This window comes from Anomalospiza imberbis, chromosome 6 (assembly GCF_031753505.1).
Source record: "Anomalospiza imberbis isolate Cuckoo-Finch-1a 21T00152 chromosome 6, ASM3175350v1, whole genome shotgun sequence".
Classification (NCBI taxonomy): domain Eukaryota; kingdom Metazoa; phylum Chordata; class Aves; order Passeriformes; family Viduidae; genus Anomalospiza; species Anomalospiza imberbis.
In genome coordinates this window covers 14,728,893-14,741,060 of record NC_089686.1, presented here as the reverse complement: position 1 = coordinate 14,741,060, position 12,168 = coordinate 14,728,893, and the positions used below count along the sequence as shown (strand labels likewise).

At 45.4% G+C, this 12,168-nt stretch overlaps 1 protein-coding gene across 2 annotated transcripts in view; it reads right to left on the bottom strand.

The window, feature by feature from the left end:
• CLMN (calmin) overlaps positions 1-5,675 on the bottom strand; it is a 69,448-nt gene extending 63,773 nt beyond the window's left edge. For both annotated transcript variants that reach the window (XM_068192512.1, XM_068192514.1), the window contains exon 1: positions 5,468-5,675. In XM_068192512.1, coding sequence (XP_068048613.1) covers positions 5,468-5,549 — 82 coding nt within the window. In that variant the 5' untranslated portion in view covers positions 5,550-5,675. The remainder of the gene's footprint in view (positions 1-5,467) is intronic.
• Between the last annotated feature and the right edge of the window lie 6,493 nt (positions 5,676-12,168).

Below are 12,168 nucleotides of genomic sequence, written 5' to 3'. Positions count from 1 at the left end.
AAGGTGTCAGTACACAAGTGAGTTCTTGTGACTGTGGAGCTACTAGGCATGATTTGAAATTGGTGTCATTTCATCCATTCAATGGGACAGAGAGCCCAGACTTCTAATTTGTTAGAGAAATTAGGCATTAACCTTGTTAAAATTGCATGCTGAAACATGCAATCTGCACTTTGTCTTACCTCTTACTGCTCCTTTATTTCAGTGCCAGGGTTTCCTACATCTGGAGCAGGTAAATCTTCCTTCCATGGCTGACAAATACTGTCAGGTAAAAGACTGCCCTTACACAGACCATGCCCACTAGGACACTTGGGTTTCCAGCATTAACTTTGGCTTCTTATACCTGGATCTGAATCTTTATTTTGGGGGTTCACATTTATAATTCTCAGGGCTATTTAACTTAACTTTTATATAGAATAGGATCACTTTGTAGTTGTACAGTGCTTTGCCTAAGGCTCTCCAGACAATTTAATCTTTCCAAATGTCACCTGAATCTACGAAGAACTCCACTAAATGAATATGCCTACAGGCATATTCAGCAGGAAATCCTGCTGAGTATGGTGACAAGTTATAGAAGAGTTAAAGTAATGAAGTTACAGCACCATACTTTTGTCAGAATGAATGGATACATTAAAAAGGTTTCCTTCTACTTATGAAATTTCCATGTATTTGAAAAGCATGTCAAACTACAGCAAACAAGTTGAATGCTGCTGTATTTTGTAATTAAAGGAAAATAATTACTCTCTGCAGTTAAGTGCAAAAGTCATTAAAAATAAGCCTCATACATAAATAAAAAGAAAAGTACAGAGAGAAACATTTGCAAGACTGACTATAGCACCTGCCTTTGGTCATCCATCAGTGATGCTTAAGCCCCCGCAAAGTAAAGATATATAGATATTCTCACTGCTAGAGTTAACTTGTGTGAGTTAGGCATTTGTATTACTTCTTGAGACAGAGGCTTCACAATCTGTCACCTCATAAGATGCTGAGATTCATGTTAGTGACAATTATAGTTACCACTACTGTCCAAAGCTTATGAAGTCTAGGTCTCAAGGATCCAAACAGGAAGTCAAGCAAAATCAGAGAGTGCTGGGACTTTATGACTGAGTGATCCACCCAGAGATATAAACTACGGCAAGGAAGGGGAACCAATGGAGCTGATATTGTTCAGATTATTTCTTCCAGTCTGTCACCCTTCTTTTTCTCCATTATTTCTGTCAATGCTACAATATACTCCTGTCTAGCCCTCCAAATACTTTTGAAGGCCATGTACCGAGCAAGAATGAAACTCAAGAAAATATTGAAATCTACAGAAACCAAAGAATAAAGATGTACAGGTTTCTGTGAGTTCTGGATCAAACCCTGAGTGAGTAGTGAAATAAGGAGCAGCAGGACCTTGACTTTTCCTCTGATAGCAGAATGGTAGAGTTCTACCATCCCAGCCCATCTACTCTATTAGAAATATACAAAATGAATAGTTAAACCATAATTATTTTACAGTTGTGGTAGCAGCACTTGTTTGCCAGAGATGATACATCTGACTGCACAGTTATTCATCTCTACATATTTCATTCCAAGGAATGTAAGGAAAGATATGTACTGCTCAACACACATTTAGACTATTGCAAAGCACACAACCAACATATCGTCTAAAAGAGGATGAGGATGTTGCTTCTTTCCAGCAAGTGTAATTCACCACACAAGGAAGTATATTTTTGATGATCCTAAATCAAGCTTCCAGTACGGAAGATTTTAAAATATTCTTGTATTTTAACAAAATGTTCCCAATGGTGTCGTAATGGAAGAAAGAAAGAGGAAAAAAACATCTCCTGGCAGGAAATTAATTATTGAGCATTCCCCTGCTTCATGATGTGCTCCTACAGTCTGTGCAGGCTTTCCATTTTTCTCTCTCAGTATGTGGATAAATCCACTATGGAGAATATACAAACAGAACAAAGAGCACGAGGGTATCAGTTTATTAAATGCATTTAGAAACCGAGCGCACTGGGAGGGAGGACCTTGGTTTGTGTATCGCCACATCTAGTGTTTATTCCTTCTTTATATTCCTCTCTCCTCTTCTCCATTAGATTGTCACTTCTGCTTCTGTTCTCTGAAATCACCTCTGTTGAGAATGGAAGAATTGCGCCTGGCTTTTAGCATCACTTAGCTGACACAGTTTTGAAATGTCACTTCCTACTTTTAAAAAATAAAATAGAAAATCTCTTGATGGAAAAAGGGAAAATAGAAGCCCATAATTACATGCCTAAATATCAAGATGTAATTCCATTTTTAAACTCATTCTTTTTTTCCACCCCCAAGGTTCAGCCAATTTAGTAAATTTCACCCCTTGCTGTCAGTTTTAGTCTCCCTATGAAAGAGCTGAAAAACCCACAGCAGTCGTAATTTCACCTATGACAGAACATATCGTTACTGAAGCTACTTCTGCAGCCAGCACATGCACCAACAACTTCTCAATTTGGTGGGATAATACCACCAAACTGAGATGCAAGATGCAAAAGCATCTTCACGAGAGCAGACATTTCCCAGCATCTTGGATTCTTCCTGGATGTGGAACAACCAAGCTAGAGAGGGAAGATGCAACAGACTGAAACAACATATGCTATCTTCAAATAGAATTCATGTCAGTGATGCTCTATAGCTTAGCTAAGACATAATGAAGAAATTTGCAAAAGAAATAAACAATTTACACTTTTAAAACAGAGGCAGAAAGGGTATGGAAAACTACTACAACAGATGTCTGTATGATTCCTGCAGAAACCTTTATATCAGCTAGGCTGCTCAGGACCCTTTCTCCCTTGAGTCATCAGCACTTGGGCTTTCCAGCACTTCCAAGCTGGGCAGGATGGCTTGGACACAGCACGGCTGTACTGCCTCTGTCTGCCTTGCACACCTCACATTTCTCTGGCTCTGTGCATCAGCCCAGAAGTCTCCACCCCTGCATGCAGACATGCCAGTGTTTGCATGTGTTGTTCATATCTGCAAATATTTAGCTGCTGCCTCCCATCCTCTCCTTACTCCTTCTTGGGTCTTTATTAACATGATGGGTTCCCCAGAGACCAGGAGGGACCTCCACATATGCAAAATATCCCTCTGAATGGGAGCATTCTGGAATAAGACAAACCATCCACTTGATACTCTAAACAGCTGGTGTTACAAGAGAGCGCTGCAGGAGCTGGAGATGCAGCAGCAGACAGGGACCTTCAGTGCATGAGGTCCTTCATGTGGCTCAGGGCAGCAGGGACTTGAGTGGGGTGGGCTCTGGTGGTGCTGATGGAAACACTGTGTTGTCCTCACCTAGTTTTTCATCCTAAACTCTTGACTTTCTAGCACACCAAACCTGTCATTGACTCTGCAACTGATAGACAATAATACTAGCAGTTATTCAGATGGCATTGTTTTGAGAGGAGAGAATGAATTTTGAATTATAAAGCAGAAGAAAGTTTAATTACTACATATGAGCATAGAGCATATGCTGCTATTTTACAAGAAACTGTTCTGAAGAGAAGCACCATGCTCTGCCACCAAGCTCCCAAGCGACAAAAATCACACTCTCACGAGTATCAGACTCACCATCTGTAAAATGTTTTTCATCTCTAGAAGATAATGTGAGAACTATGTGTTACAAATCATATCTTTTGTGACAGCTATTATCACCTGCTTTGGAGCAGCACCTTAGAACAAATGTTTTTCTGCCCTATAAGAGCTCACTTAAGGCATGAAACTTCTTAAAAACCTATTTAGTAGTGCAAGCAAGGTGATAATCAATACATGTTTCAAAATTTTTCTTGGATGATAAGAAGAGAACAGGAGGTTTTTTTCATTAACATAATGTCATTCAAAGGAATTTGCTCTGTAGGATGACATTCTCCTACACAACTACAGGAATTTTTGATAAGGCTGTATGCATCTGTACACATGCATTTTAAGTTCCAGAAAGAGAAATTAACCATTCTCTCACAAATGACTGAAAGGCAAAGACAAAAACATACTGCTCTTTCTAGGAACAGATTACTTTTGTATTCCTTCTCAAATATGCCCATGAATTAAGGATTAAACTTGGCTTAATGACTACAGTTTTGAGCAGCAAGAGATCAGAGGCAGGCCAGCCATGTTAACACAGAACCGAAAGGGTCTGAGACAGAAGCCAGAAACATAGAGCTACAATGTAACGAGAGACTGTCAAAACCTGAAGGGAATGCAACCTGCAATCAACGGCCCTGACTGTACTCCCAATCCGAATTTCAGAAGTTGGGATGATGCAGGTCAAAATGATGTGGAGTGACCCCATCAGTAGCTAACTGCATTAATACACCAGAGCTGAAAGAATGGCTAATTTGACTCTCTTTTCTGATAAATTATGTATCTTCCATAATCAATCCAAACTGAAACTAATTTCCAGCAATCGTACTGCTTTACCAGTAGACAGTGCCATAATATAATTATGCATAGCCAGGAAGAGATAATGACCTCTGATTCAAGTCTATTATTTTTATGGAACATGAAGATACATCGCAGTATTATGTGAGCTATTGATTAAGATCAGTATATTGCATTGAACAAGTTGTTCTCCCATAAACCACTGCTGTTTTTTCCTCTTCCATCGAATCTTGCTGTCCTTTCCAGTCACGAGGAGTTATCTGGTGAGAGGCAAATATAACTTTGGAGGAACTACTACTACGGCTACCTTGATAGCGATCTACATTCAGAGCCAGGTATTTGCATCCCTTCCGCCGGTGGCAGACCAGGAGAGCATCTCGCAGATGATTTATCCAAAAGCTCTGCCTATGTTTATTCAACAATAGCTTATTGGAAGACACATCAAATTGAGTCCTCTGATAGCGGCTTCGCTTCAAATCGTGGTGGTCCGGACCCGGAGCCGTGCCCTGACCGCGGCCGAGTGACCCCAGATGTCCGCTGGGGAGCGGCGGGCGGGCTCAGCCCTCAGCTGGAGCGCCCCGGCCGGGCCCCACGGGGACCCCGCGGCACGGCTCCCGTTACGCCACGGCAGGGAGAGCGCCGGCGCCCCCGGCCACCCAGATCTCCCCCGAGCCCGGCCGGAGCCCGCACCCCTCACCCCGACGGCCCTCGGGGGAGGCTGTGGGTGGCAGCAGCGCCCAGGGGAGCAGGACAGTGCCATCCCCGCAGCATCCCCAACGCGGCGGAGCCCCCGCGCCCCGTCCGTGCCCCGGGGCCCGGCGCCGCTCTCCCCAGCGCCGGGGATCTCCGCGGCCGGACGGGCAGGCGCCGCGTTCGGGGGAAACTTTGGCCCCGCCGACCTCCTCCCCCGGCCCCGCAGCCGCGCCGCCCCCGCCCCGCGGAGCTGCGGGAGCCCGCGCACGGCGGCCCGGGGGCGGGCGGGGGAGGAAGGACCGGCGCGGGGAGAGCAGGGGCCGGGGAGCGGGGCGGCGCGGGGGCGGAGGGAGGGGTTTCTGCGGGGGTGTTGGTTTACCTTGGAGGTTCTGCACTCGGATGTCGCTGATGTGCCCGATGAGCTCCTCGCGCTGGAACCAGTCCCACTCCTGCCCGGCCATAGGGACGCGGGGCCGGGGGCGCGGCGGGAGCCGGCGGCACCGCCACCGCCGCCTTCACCGGCACCGACGGCGGGCGCGGAGCGGCGCGGGCGGGGGAGCGGCCCCTCTCCGCGCCGGCTGCGCCCCGCCCCGCGTCCCTCCCTCCCTCCTCCCCCCGCTGCCGCTCGCCGCCTCCCTCCCGCAGCCCGCCCGGCCGGGGGCGGCGGGGCGCTGGCGCGGGGCGGAGCGGAGCGGAGCGGAGCGGGCAGGGGTCCGGCCGCGCCCGCCGCACCTTCCTCCGCACCTTCCTCCCCGCGGCGGCGGCGGCGGCGGCCGCCGGGCCCCGCTCCGGCCGCCCCCTCGGGCGCAGGCGGGGACCCCGCGCCCGTCCCGCCGCAGCGCTCCCCATAAAAACGCGCTTATTGCCGAGGCAGGGGGGCCGCGAGCAACGCCGGGCGTGTGCCCGCGTCCTTCTGCCGTACCTGGGGACCGGAGGAGGGTCGTCCCTAGAACAAGTGTCATGCACCCACGGCAGCAATGGAAGAACCAAAGTATGAGTAGCAGAGGGTTTTTCCTCGAGGGCATGAAATCAGCGCCACTATGCATTAAAAACGCCAGTAGTTACATTATGATTTAACTTGCTCTTGTTAGTCTGTTCAGGCTCTCAAGTTTCCTTTGAAGTGAATTCTCACGTTGACTGTCTTCATGTACACCGTTTTTCATCCAGCTTGGACAGTGATTGTTACCAAGGCCCTTCGGTGTCACTGAGATTTGTTCTCTACAAACCTAATGAACGGCTTGAGCATTTCATTTGCATACAAAATATTTCATTGCAATATACCCCTATTTGTACCTTCATGCAGGTAAACAGCAAATTTTGACATGATCCAGTCAGACCAGTATAGCATCAAGAGTTAGACTAGCAAAACATGTAAGCAAAATCTACAAAGTTAACTATAAACAAACTGGGATCTAGAAACTGTGGTTCTTTCAAGTCTGAAGTGTTTATGTGATCCCAAGCAAACACTCCACACAACCAGTTGTTTCACCCAGCTCAGGAATGCATCGCTCTTCCCACAGCCTGCTCTTCCCACAGCCTGCTCTGGTGATTTTGCCATTACGACTCAAAATCAGATGGAGATGGCAAGAAAGCAAAGTCATCCCTTAAGCATCTAATAAGGATTCGTCACCACTATAACATGCAGCAGTCAGCTATCCCAAAATGCAGTCTTCAAGAGTCCGAGGCAGTCTTCAGCTGTTTACATATCAAGACTGGAAAGTTTTGCACAGGTGTAAGGACACATGAATGCCATGACAAAGAGTTTACAAACCTCAATGTATGGAGCAGAAAAAAACAGTTTGTGGAAAAGAAAAAGCATCTGAACTCAAATGTATTTGCACAAATCACAATACCAGGCTTTGCCTTCATTTTACACTGGGAGGACCTGTTTTTTTTTCCAGGCATTTTCCAAGTGGGCTGAATGCATCAGTACCACATTTAGAGGTGGAGCTGGAAACTGAGCAAGTGTGGCTGTGGGAAAAACAGGTGAATAACTTCACAGCATCAGTTGAAATACTGTCTGCCAGAGGTGGCTGGAGATCCCTAATCTACGCTGCAGCTTGAAGCAGGACTGCTCCCAGTACCGGATGGGGACAGCTGAGGCTTTGTCCCATTGAGTATGAACATCCTTCTGGAACTGGGGTGTCATGAGCTCTCTAAATAGCCTATTCCATTCTGCACTGGCCTGCTTGTGAGACCTCCAAGTGGCCATTTGCTATGGTCAGCACACCAGCTGGACCAGGGAAGGCTGTATGAGATGCAGGCAAATGAATGAGGAGAAGCAAACCAACCTACAGCCTTCAGCTGCAGAATCATAGACTCACAGATATGGAATTGTTTGGGATGGAAAAGACCTTTAACATCATCAAGATCAGCCGTGAAACTGATACTGTCAGGGCCACCACTAAGACACGTCCCTAAGTGGCACATATGTAAGTCTATTAAATACCTCCAAGGATGGAGATTCCACCATTTCTCTGGGCAGCCTTTTCCAATGCTTAACAACTCTTGCAGTGAAAAAAAATTTCCTAATATCCAATCTAAACCTCCTCTAGCACATCCTGGGACTATTTCCTCTTGTCCTGCCACCTATTACTTGTGAGAAGAGAATAACCCTCACCTGGCTTTCAGGTGGCTGTAGAGAGCAATAAGATCCTTCCTGAGCCTCCTTTTCTCCAGGCTAACCCTCCCAGCTCTCTCAGCAGCTCCTCACACAAGACTTGTGCTTCAGACCTTCTTCGTCTGTGTCTGGAAGTGCTCCAGCTCTACAATCACCTCAATGTCTTCCTTGCAATGAGGGCCCCAAACTGAAAAGGATTCAAGGTGCAGCTGCAGCAGTGCCAAGTACAGGAGGACAGTCACTGCCCTGGTCCTGCTGGCCACACTCTTTCTGCTGTAACTCCTCACTGCCAGCCTCACCTGACCTGTGATGTTACAGCTGTGATTCGTTGTTCTTGCAGATGTCCCTAGAGCTAATTACTGCCTTCACCCTCCTCCTTATCCTCATGCAAGAATTGCCCGGTTCCACTCTCAGGGTGGTGGAGGGTGCAGCCCACGTCACTGACATCTGCAGGCCTGCCAGGCAGCTGCACTTGACCTGCACAGTCTGGGTCTCAGAGTCAGGCTGGGTTTAAGATGTAAATGATTAACAATGTGAACACAGGGAAGTTAAAACTTCCGCTTAGAGAGAGGAGAAAGGCATTAAACCATTCTTACCTGGGAAAACACCTGCTCTGTATTGCCCTATACTCTAAAGGCACAATAGCAGAGGCTGATGTGCTCAAGCAGCAGCACAGGCTGGGGCTGCCAGTTCTTCCTGTGCCAATGGAGGCAAAACCATCAGCACAGCAGCCTGCCCTTCTCTTGCCAGCGAGTCAGGCAGGGCTTCAGCCTGGGGTTGTGCTCGTCTGCCAGGTGTGATCACCCCAGTTTCTAGCCCAGCACATCAATAGAAGCTGCATCGACCTCGTCTTACATTAACAGCATGTGCCATGAGGTGCTGTGAATGAAAACGCTGATCCAGTTTCACTTAGCAGGTGTGTAGCTGTGTGCAGGGACCAGCAGCCATGTCACCTGAGTTTGTCCATACAAGACTTTCAGATGGCTCTCCAGCACCTTTCCCAAATCAGCTTTGTGGTTAGCAGAAGCCCTCATATGTAGAGCCTCCTTTGAGATAACTGTAAAAAACATTGCAATATATGCAGAACTAAGTGCTCCAAAATAGAAAGGTAAGCCTCTAAAGTTGTAAAGGACATTTAAAAATTGTAAACCAACAGGACACCCTGTATAAACATTTTTCTTTATGTTTTTAAGTTCTTCCCTGCAACCTGGGGTCTGTGAATCAGCTCAGCAAGAAAGTATGAAATCTGAAATTCTCATATAAAGCTAGAATACCAGATCTTATGTTAGTTGTTGTAAACTCTGTAAAGGCTTGTGGAAATTACCTGTGAAAATACTATATGCCTTCTAAGAAGTAACTGATTGTATGCAGTGAGGAGTAAAGAACTTCTCTTAAACAAAAAGTGAGTTCAGATTTTATTAACCAAGTCCACTTGCCTTTTGATGTTAAAGGACTATCTTATAACTGAAAAAGCAGGTTAGATTTAATTAAGTCCCTTGGCTCAGACTTGTTACTTAGGGCAATGCTGTAAACACTTGGCAGAGACTCTGAACTATAATAGGTGGTTGATTAAAAGCAGAGTTTTGTCACATATGAGAAGGCAGAGAGTCTGATATGAAGTTCATGGGGAACCTACCACTCTTCTGTATTGCCTTTATCTTTTTTTTTTTTGTGTATGCAGAATAAGGATGTTAAAAAGCTTTTAGTTTCCCATCCTTTGCCTATCTTACCAGTGAGTGATTTAATGAGTTGAATTTTCATTTTGAGAAGAAAATTTACACTTGAAGATTGTGTAATAATAGGGACAAAGCCATCAAATTCTACAGCTCAGCTTTGTGCCTGTCCAGATGGAGAATCCTTGTGATTCCTGCTAAAATGACAAGGGAAGGTATCTGACACAAAGGAAGCTATTTCTGAAATTAAGGAAGATATTTATGCCATTGTAGCTATTTTGTTTTGACTTTATAAACAGAGTTCTCCATCTGAACAGTCATTCTAGGAATGGATTTTTTTTCTGCTTTTGTTTAAAATAGTTCTAGACCAATTGTGACTAGAAGAAGGTGTTGTCTGTCTTGCAATAGGTGAAAATATCTTGCATTTCAACCCAAACCTCAGAGAAGTGTAACTTCCTATCCAACCATGCCTCAGCCATCCATGGCTGCTCCGACCAAAGAGTTACAAAACCAAATTTCCACTGATCCTTTCTAGACCTCCCCCTGCCTACATTCCCAAAACATCCTATTTGAGTGCCATGGTCTGCAAGGTGTTTCTCTGCCCAGGACAAGCAGTGTTTTGGGAAAGGTGATGGGCATTTGGGTCCTGCCCCTGCACTACTGGCATTGTCCTTGAGTCTTTGCATGTGCTTCTGCCTTGTTAAAGGGGCTGCAGAGTATGTGAGGATCTCACTCAGTTTTTAACCTTTTTTCTGAAGTCTTACAGGAAGAAGACTGAAAATGGATGCTGTCTTACCCTATAGCTGAATGAGAAAAAAAGAGGAAAGTTAAAGTCTGTAACACAGGAAAGTAATCCACATTCTTATTTAACTCTTGTATTTTACAGATACATTACAACCTGACTTGAGTGGTCACTCTATTTTAAGGCAATAATCATGTCACTGTAGGTCTCATCAAGATTTTATTTTCCTTGCTTAGCCCATATCTGAAATACCAAGGAGGGCCAGCCCAGAGAAAAGACTCATTAACTCTCTCAGAGGAATAGGTAAGCAAAGATTTATTTTCTATTACCCTGTCTGACAGCAGCCACCCCACAGTCTGGCTCCTCTGCCCACACACATGTAAACAATGGGAGGGGTACCATGTAAAACAGACTTTCAAAGCAAAACATGAAAAAAAGTCAGGAGAGGAAAAGACAGTCTAATTCAACTAAGTTAAGAGGAGACACTGAGATAATATAAAAAAATAAAATGAATGCCAGCTTAGAAATAGGAATGTTGTGCCCCACTAGACCCATCTCCCTCTTAGTCCCTTTCAGAAAGTAAAAGAAGAGGGGTGATGGCACTTGGCCCTGCCTCAGTGTACCACTGAGCATATTTACACACTCTGGATGTTGAGCAGCCTCCCTCTGCTGTGTCTTCTCCTTCCTTGACTCTCAGGAGTCCACCATGTGGGCCACACTGATGAACCACAGTGATTCACAACAACTGGTGCCACATACTGGCAATAAATAGACTATGGAAATTGCTGGAAGGTCTTTATGTGCTCTGTACAAGTTTCATCACACAGTCCATGAATAATGCCAGGAGTTACAGTGGTTTCTAACTTGGAAGGTAAATTTGTTTTATTTACTTGCTACCAAGGTAAAGCTGGTTTGGACCGACTTAATAACAAAATCATTTGGGTATTTTCAAGTCTGGGTCTTTTGGGTGATGGGGTGGGATGACAGGGACAGCTCTCATGTGCTAGAGCTGTAGAGGTGAGTTCCTTCTGATTCTTCATCAGGACAGCTGGTGTGGTGGGAGCAGTGTTGTGTGGGTCACTCTCAGTCCTCCTTCTTTTGGTTTTTCATATGCTTTGGTAAGTGTGGTTTATTTTAAGGTGTGATTTATTGAGAACATATGTGCTTTATTTGACAGAGGCAGTGGGAAAGGCTGTTCTCTGGCCTTCAGGCTCATTTTCTTACATTCAGTTGGGTTTTCTGCAGTTCTTTCATGCAGATGAAAGTTGGAAGTAAAGGAGAGTAGTTATGTAAAACTCATTTGAATATTATGTACTTGTGGAGCAGATTTCTTTCTGTTGCCATGAGCCTTTCATTTCAAACCTCCCCTTACTAGGGCAAAACTCTTCCTTGATTCAGAGAGGATTTAACACAGAAAAAGTTCTATCTAGTTTTTGGAAAATTGTTTGTTATTTTTTTCCCTTTTATTCTGCTTCTATTTTCCTTCTGTTTCTGATGGATGTGGGATGCACTTGTCTCATCCATGTGACAGTATTGTGTAATTCTGCCCCTTTGAGCCTGACTTGCTCTTACTCGTCTGTGACCAGCTGAATTCAGGACCTTCAGATTCCCTTCTGTGTACTCCAGCACGCCATGAAGGTTTGTTTCCCCAGCAGATACTGAACAAAGGTTGCAATGTTCACCAGTAAAGGGATAATTTTTCCAGCTCTAGAGGTGGTGTAGCACCCTAAAGACCAGGAAAAAGACAAAAGAAACAAAGCTTTCACCTTGAGAGCATCTAAGCATCTGCTAGAAGTTTCCATCTCTTTAGAATCCACTGCCTTACATGAGTTTCATGGTTTCATTCTGTATGGTCTCCATGCAAAGGTAGAGATGCCAGCCTGGTGCAAGCAGTGCCTTAAACAATAACCCAGGAAACTCAGGGGCCAATTCTGTGTCAGGGCATACTGCATGGAAGGAGACAGGGACAACAAGCTTGGTGTGTGGATGTCTCTGCAGATGGGGGTGGCAGAAGGGTCCTGCAGAGTGGTGTAAGCTGGTGAAGT